The sequence below is a fragment of the Nerophis ophidion genome, linkage group LG26 (assembly GCF_033978795.1).
Source record: "Nerophis ophidion isolate RoL-2023_Sa linkage group LG26, RoL_Noph_v1.0, whole genome shotgun sequence".
Lineage (NCBI taxonomy): Eukaryota > Metazoa > Chordata > Actinopteri > Syngnathiformes > Syngnathidae > Nerophis > Nerophis ophidion.
The window spans coordinates 30861494-30869897 of NC_084636.1; the positions used below are offsets into that span (position 1 = coordinate 30861494).

The window sequence follows — 8404 nt, forward strand, 5'->3', positions numbered from 1 at the left end:
CATCCTCACCTATGGTCATGAGCTTTGGGTCATGACCGAAAGGATAAGATCACGGGTACAAGCGGCCCAAAATGAGTTTCCAGGTCTCTCCCTTAGAGATAGGGTGAGAAGCTCTGCCATCCGGGAGGAACTCAAAGTAAAGCCGCTGCTCCTTCACATCGAGAGGAGCCAGATGAGGTGGTTCGGGCATCTGGTCAGGATGCCACCCGAACGCCTCCCTAGGGAGGTGTTTAGGGCACGTCCAACCGGTAGGAGGCCATGGGGAAGACCCAGGACACGTTGGGAAGACTATGTCTCCCGGCTGGCCTGGGAACGCCTCGGGATCCCCCGGGAAGAGCTAGAAGAAGTGGCTGGGGAGAGGGAAGTCTGGGTTTCCCTGCTTAGGCTGTTGCCCCCGCGACCCGACCTCGGATAAGCGGAAGATGATGGATGGATGGATGGATGGACAAAAATAAGAAAAATGAGAAATTATACTGTGAACTTTTGCCACGGCGAATAATGGCATGAATCTTTGTAACTTACATTTTTGCTTGCAACTTAGAGAGGTCAATTTATGCGAAACCAACTTGTCTTACCTAACATTGCCTGTTATGTGTATTAGGATCTGCATAAGTCCCGAAAATGTGAAATAAAAGCATGCTAGCGTTTATAAAAGAAATATGTCCTTTCTTTATACTTTCTCCAAACGAACCGTTTGGAATTTGCCCCATCGGTGAGGCAGGTGGGCTTCACGGGGGCAGAGGGGTTAGTGCGTCTGCCTCACAATACGAAGGTCCTGCAGTCCTGGGTTCAAATCCAGGTTCGGGATCTTTCTGTGTGGAGTTTGCATGTTCTCCCTGTGAATGCGTGGGTTCCCTCCGGGTACTCCGGCTTCCTCCCACTTCCAAAGACATGCACCTGGGGATAGGTTGATTGGCAACACTAAATTGGCCCTAGTGTGTGAATGTGAGTGTGAATGTTGTCTGTCTATCTGTGTTGGCCCTGCGATGAGGTGGCGACTTGTCCAGGGTGTACCCTGCCTTCCGCCCGATTGTAGCTGAGATAGGCGCCAGCGCCCCCGCGACCCCGAAAGGGAATAAGCGGTAGAAAATGGATGGATGGATGGGTGAGGCAGGTTATCCATACATGGTCGAAATGTACGCCGAGTTCGATATAGTCCTAACACTGTAGTTGATAGGAGGATCCTTCTTTTTCTCTCCTGTCTCGTACATGCACGTGCATCCTGGATGTTGCCATTCCGTAGTATAACTTTTATCTCTCAGTAGACACGCAATGGAAGTGCTAAAAAGTACAACATGTAAACAAGAGCGCCCCAAAAATGTTTACACTTAATCAATGCAACATTTTGACCAAAGCAGCATGACATCTTATGGTAGTTTTAAATGTAGGAAGAAAATCATAACATCACCCCAAGAGAATGCTCTTATCTCAAAATACTTTTAAGTGAAGGGTGCGGTAACGTCGATCGCCCACAGGTGCCACGGGTATCGAGGATCGTCTGCAGGACGGCGTTCCCGAAACCATCGCCGCTCTGCGGAAGGCCGGCCTGCAGATCTGGGTGCTGACGGGCGACAAGCAGGAAACGGCGGTCAACATCGCGTACGCCTGCAAGCTGCTGGACCCCGAGGAGGAGATCTTGACTCTGAATGCTGATTCTATGGTGAGAGAATAATACATGTCAGTGTTTATCTGTAAATAATAATGTATCAATAATATCTGTCAATTTTTATCTGTAAATAACAATATATAAATATTAAGTGCCAGTTTTTATCTGTACATAACAATATATAAATAATATCTCAATGTTTATCTGTTAATAACAATATATAAATAATGAATGTCAATGTTTATCTGTAAATAACAATATAAAAATAATAAAGGTCAGTGTTTATCTGTAAATAACAATATATAAATGATAAAAGTCAGTGTTTATCTGTAAATAACAATATATAAATAATAAATGTCAGTGTTTATCTGTAAATAACACTATGTAAACAAATATCAGTGTTTATCTGTAAATAACAATATATCAATAATACATGTCAGTGTTTTGTGTAAATAATATAAAAATAATACATGTCAGTGTTTATCTGTAAATAATAATGTATCAATAATATGTGTCAATTTGTATCTGTAAATAACAATATGTAAATATTAAGTGCCAGTTTTTATCTGTACATAACAATATATAAATAATATCTCAATGTTTATCTGTTAATAACAATATATAAATAATGAATGTCAGTGTTTATCTGTAAATAAAAATATATAAATAATAAAAGTCTGTGTTTATCTGTAAATAACAATACATAAATAATAAAAGTCAGTGTTTATCTGTAAATAACAATATATAAATAATAAATGTCAGTGTTTATCTGTAAATAACACTATGTAAATAAATATCAGTGTTTATCTGTAAATAACAATATATCAATAATACATGTCAGTGTTTTGTGTAAATAATATAAAAATAATACATGTCAGTGTTTATCTGTAAATAATAATGTATCAATAATATGTGTCAATTTGTATCTGTAAATAACAATATGTAAATATTAAGTGCCAGTTTTTATCTGTACATAACAATATATAAATAATAAATGTCAGTGTTTATCTGTAAATAACAATATATAAATAATAAAAGTCAGTGTTTATTTGTAAATAACAATATATAAATAATAAATGTCAGTGTTTATCTGTAAATAACACTATGTAAACAAATATCAGTGTTTATCTGTAAATGACAATATATCAATAATACATGTCAGTGTTTTGTGTAAATAACAATATAAAAATTATACATGTCAGTGTTTATCTGTAAATAGCAATATATATATATAATAAATGTCAGTATTTATCTGTAAATAACAATATATGAATAATACATGTCAGTGTTTTTGTGTAAATAACAATATAAAAATAATACATGTCAGTGTTTTTGTGTAAATAACAATATAAAAATAATACATGTCGATGTTTATCTGTAAATAATAATATATAGATAATAAAGGTCAGTGTTTATCTGTAAATAACAATATATCAATAATAAAGGACAGTTTTCATCTGTAAATAACAATACATCAATAACAATGGTCAGTGTTTATCGGTAAATAATATATCAATAATAAATGTCAGTGTTTATCCGTAACTAACAGTATATAAACAGATGTTTATATATTTTTATTTACAGATAAAAAAATATCAGTGTTTATCTGTAAATAACAATATATCAATAATACATGTCAGTGTTTTGTGTAAATAACAATATAAAAATAATACATGTCAGTGTTTATCTGTAAATAGCAATATATATATAATAAATGTCAGTGTTTATCTGTAAATAACAATATATCAATAATACATGTCAATGTTTTTGTGTAAATAACAATATAAAAATAATACATGTCGGTGTTTATCTGTAAATAATATATAGATAATAAAGGTCAGTGTTTATCTGTAAATAACATATCAATAATAAAGGACAGTTTTCATCTGTAAATAACAATACATCAATAACAATGGTCAGTGTTTATCGGTAAATAACAATATATCAATAATAAATGTCAGTGTTTATCCGTAACTAACAGTATATAAATAGATGTCAGTGTTGATCTGTAAATAACAATAAATCAATAATCCATGTCGGTGTTTTTTCTGTAAATAACAACATATAAATAATACATGTCAGTGTTTATCTGTAAAAACAATATAAACATAATAAATGTCCGTGTTTATCTGAACATAACAATATATAGATAATAAAGGTGTTTATCTGTAAATAACAATATATCAATAATAAAGGACAGTGATTATCTGTAAATAAAAATATATAAACAAATGTCAGTATTTATCTTTATCTGCAAATAACAATATATCAATAATAAATATCAGTGTTTATTTGTAAATAATATATAAATAATAAATGTTAGTGTCTATCTGTAAATAACAATATATAAATAATACATGTCAGTGTGTATGTGTAAATGACAATATATAAATGATACATGTCAGTGTTTATCCCTAAATAACAATATATCAATAATAAAATATATTGTTTATCTGTAAATAACAATATATAAATAATAATGGACAGTGTTTATCTGTAAAAAAAAAACAATATGTAAGTAATACATGTCAGTGATTATCTGTTAATAAAAATATAAATGTCAGTGTTTATCTGTAAATAAAAATATATAAACAAATGTCAGTTTATCTGTAAACAACAGTATATCAATAATAAATGTCAGTGTTGTGTAAATAACAATATATAAATGATACATGTCAGTGTTTATCTGTAAATAACAATATATAAATAACAAATGTCAGTGTTTAGCTGTAAATAACTATAAATCAATAATACATGTCAGTGTTTATCTTTAAATAACATATCAATAATAAATGTCAGTGTTGTGTAAATAACAATATATAAATGATACATGTCATTGTTCATCGGTAAATAACAATATATAAATGATACATGTCTGTGTTTATCTGTGAATAACAATATATCAATAATAAATGTCAGTGTTTATCTGTAAATAACAATATATGAATAGTAAATGCCAGTGTTTATCTGTATAAACCATATATAAATAATGTTAGTGTTTATCTGTAAATAACAATATATAAATAATGTCAGTGTTTATCTGTAAATAACCATATATAAATAATAAATGTTAGGGTTAACCTGTAAATAACTATACATAAATAATAAATGTTAGGGTTTATCTGTAAATAACCATATATAAATAATAAATGTTAGTGTTTATCTCACGCTGACAGCACAAAAACGTTTGCTTATTAGCATTCAGTTCAGCGGGGTTGAGGCTAATAACTCCACAAATGAAGTGTCACTGACTACTTTTACAACATATAATAAAGTAAATAGTTAATATTTGATGTTATGTACCTTCCTTCCACTCGTTTACTGCCTCCTTTTTTCACATTTATCCAACAAAGTCTGAGTAGTAAGCAGCTGAGGTCGTCGTTTCGAGTCCCTCCGTAAATACGCTTAAAAGAGTCCTTCCACTTCTCGTAGCTTCGTGTATCAAAATGAAGTTTGTAAAAATAAGAAACAACAATAAACTGCATATAGTTTTAAAGGGGAACATTATCACCAGACCTATGTAAGCGTCAATATATACCTTGATGGTGCAGAATAAAGACCATCTATTTTTTTTAAACGATTTCCGAACTCTAAATTGGTGAATTTTGGCGAATTAAACGCCTTTCTGTTTATCACGCTGGAGGCGATGACGTCAGAATGTGACGTCGCCGAGGTAACACAGCCGCCATTTTCATTTTCAACACATTACAAACACCGGGTCTCAGCTCTGTTATTTTCCGTTTTTTTGACTATTTTTTGGAACCTTGGAGACATCATGCCTCGTCGGTGTGTTGTCGGAGGGTGTAACAACACTAACAGGGAGGGATTCAAGTTGCACCACTGGCCCAAAAATGTGAAAGTGTCTGCCGCCAGACCCCCATTGAATGGGCCAGAGTGTCTCCACATTTTACCGGCGATGCTAACGCAGACATGACACAGACATGTATGGATAACCTGCAGATGCATTTGCAACGATAGTCAACGAAATCACAAAGGTGAGTTTTGTTGATGTTGACTGCCAGCTAATCGATGCTAACACGCTATTTACCGGCGATGCTAAGACAGACATGGCACAGAGATGTATGGATAACCTGCAGATGCATTTGCAACGATAGTCAACGAAATGACAAAGGTGAGTTTTGTTGATGTTGACTGCCAGCTAATCGATGCTAACATGCTACGCTAATCGATGCTAACATGCTATTTACCGGCGGTGCTGAAGCAGACATGGCACAGAGATGTATGGATAACCTGCAGATGCATTTACAACGATAGTCAACGAAATCACAAAGGGGAGTTTTGTTGATGTTGACTGCCAGCTAATCGATGCTAACATGCTATTTACCGGCGATGCTAAGGCAGACTTGGCACAGAGATGTATGGATAACCTGCAAATGCATTTGCAACAATAAAATCAACGAAATCACAAAGGTGAGTTTTGTTGATGTTGACTGCCAGCTAATCGATGCTAACATGCTACGCTAATTGATGCTAACATGCTATTTACCGGCGGTGCTAAAGCAGACATGGCACAGAGATGTATGGATAACCTGCAGATGCATTTGCAACGATAGTCAACGAATCACAAAGGTGAGTTTTGTTGATGTTGACTGCCAGCTAATCGATGCTAACATGCTATGCTAATCGATGCTAACATGCTATTTACCGGCGATGCTAAGGCAGACATGGCACAGAGATGTATGGATAACCTGCAGATGCATTTACAACGATAGTCAACGAAATCACAAAGGTGAGTTTTGTTGATGTTAACTGCCAGCTAATCGATGCTAACATGCTATTTACCGGCGGTGCTAAAGCAGACATGGCACAGAGATGTATGGATAACCTGCAGATGCATTTACAACGATAGTCAACGAAATCACAAAGGTGAGATTTGTTGATGTTAACTGCCAGCTAATCGATGCTAACATGCTACGTTAATCGATGCTAACATGCTATTTACCGGCGGTGCTAAAGCAGACATGGCACAGAGATGTATGGATAACCTGCAGATGCATTTACAACGATAGTCAACGAAATCACAAAGGTGAGATTTGTTGATGTTGACTGCCAGCTAATCGATGCTAACATGCTATTTACCGGCGATGCTAAGGCAGACATGGCACAGAGATGTATGGATAACCTGCAGATGCATTTGCAACTATAAAGTCAACGAAATCACAAAGGTGAGTTTTGTTGATGTTGACTGCCAGCTAATCGATGCTAACATGCTACGCTAATCGATGCTAACATGCTATTTACCAGCGGTGCTAAAGCAGACATGGCACAGAGATGTATGGATAACCTGCAGATACATTTGCAACGATAAAGTCAACGAAATCACAAAGATGAGTTTTGAGAATGTTGACTTATGTGCTAATCAGACATATTTAGTCGCGGCGTGACTGCCAGCTAATCGATGCTAACATGCTACGCTAATCGATGCTAACATGCTATTTACCGGCGGTGCTAAAGCAGACATGGCACAGAGATGTATGGATAACCTGCAGATGCATTTGCAACTATATTACGTTTCCTTCCACCCACATTTAATGCGAAACAAACACTTACCAATCGACAGATTTAAGTTGCTCCAGTGTCACGAGATGCGAAAGTACCGATCGTTTGGTCCGCACATTTTACCGGCGATGCTAACGCAGCTATTCGGCCATGCTATGGCTATGAATAGCGTCAATAGCTATTCGCTCAATAGCTTCAGTTTCTTCTTCAATACTTTCATACTCCAACCATCCGTTTCAATACATGCGTAATCTGTTGAATCGCTTAAGTCGCTGAAATCCGAGTTTGAATCCGAGCTAATGTCGCTATATCTTGCTGTGGTATTCGCCATTGTTTGTTTACATTGGCAGCACTGTATGACGTCACAGGGAAATGGATAGTCGCATCGCAAATGGCAAAAATCAAGCACTTTAAAGCTTTTTTTAGGGATATTCGGGGACCGGTAAAATTTTGAAAAAAACTTCAAAAAATACAACAAGCCACTGGGAACTGATTTTTATTGTTTTTAACCCTTTTGAAATTGTGATAATGTTCCCCTTTAAGCCTACGGTTGAAAGATAGTTCCACTGATCACACTGCAAAAAGTCAGTGTTCAAAAACATCAATCAATCAATGTTTATTTATATAGCCCCAGATCACAAATGTCTCAAAGGACTGCACAAATCATTACGACTACAACATCCTCGGAAGAACCCACAAAAGGGCAAGGAAAACTCACACCCAGTGGGCAGGGAGAATTCACATCCAGTGGGACGCCAGTGACAATGCTGACTATGAGAAACCTTGGAGAGGACCTCAGATGTGGGCAACCCCCCCCCTCTAGGGGACCGAAAGCAATGGATGTCGAGCGGGTCTAACATGATACTGTGAAAGTTCAATCCATAGTGGCTCCAAGACAGCAGCGAGAGTCCCGTCCACAGGAAACCATCTCAAGCGGATCAGCAGCGTAGAGATGTCCCCAACCGATACAGACGAGCGGTCCATCCTGGGTCTCGACTCAATCAACCTATCCCCAGGTGCATGTCTTTGGAAGTGGGAGGAAGCCGGAGTACCCGGAGGGAACCCACGCATTCACGGGGAGAACATGCAAACCCCACACAGAAAGATCCCGAGCCTGGATTTGAACCCAGGACTGCAGGACCTTCGTATTGTGAGGCAGAGGCACTAACCCCTCTGCCACCGTGAAGCCCTTGAGATATTTAGTCTTACTTCAATTTCATTATTTGCAGTGTGGTGTTCTTAAGCACTTCTTTCTCTTCGTTGTGAAGTTTGTTGTCG

The 8404-nt window shown here is 36.4% G+C and overlaps 1 protein-coding gene across 1 annotated transcript in view; it reads left to right on the forward strand.

The window, feature by feature from the left end:
* The window catches only part of atp10a (ATPase phospholipid transporting 10A), a 193140-nt gene that overhangs the window by 124399 nt on the left and 60337 nt on the right, over window positions 1-8404 (forward strand). Inside the window, 1 exon segment of the mRNA XM_061887950.1 lies at window positions 1476-1660. Within this exon segment, the coding sequence (XP_061743934.1) occupies window positions 1476-1660 (185 nt within the window).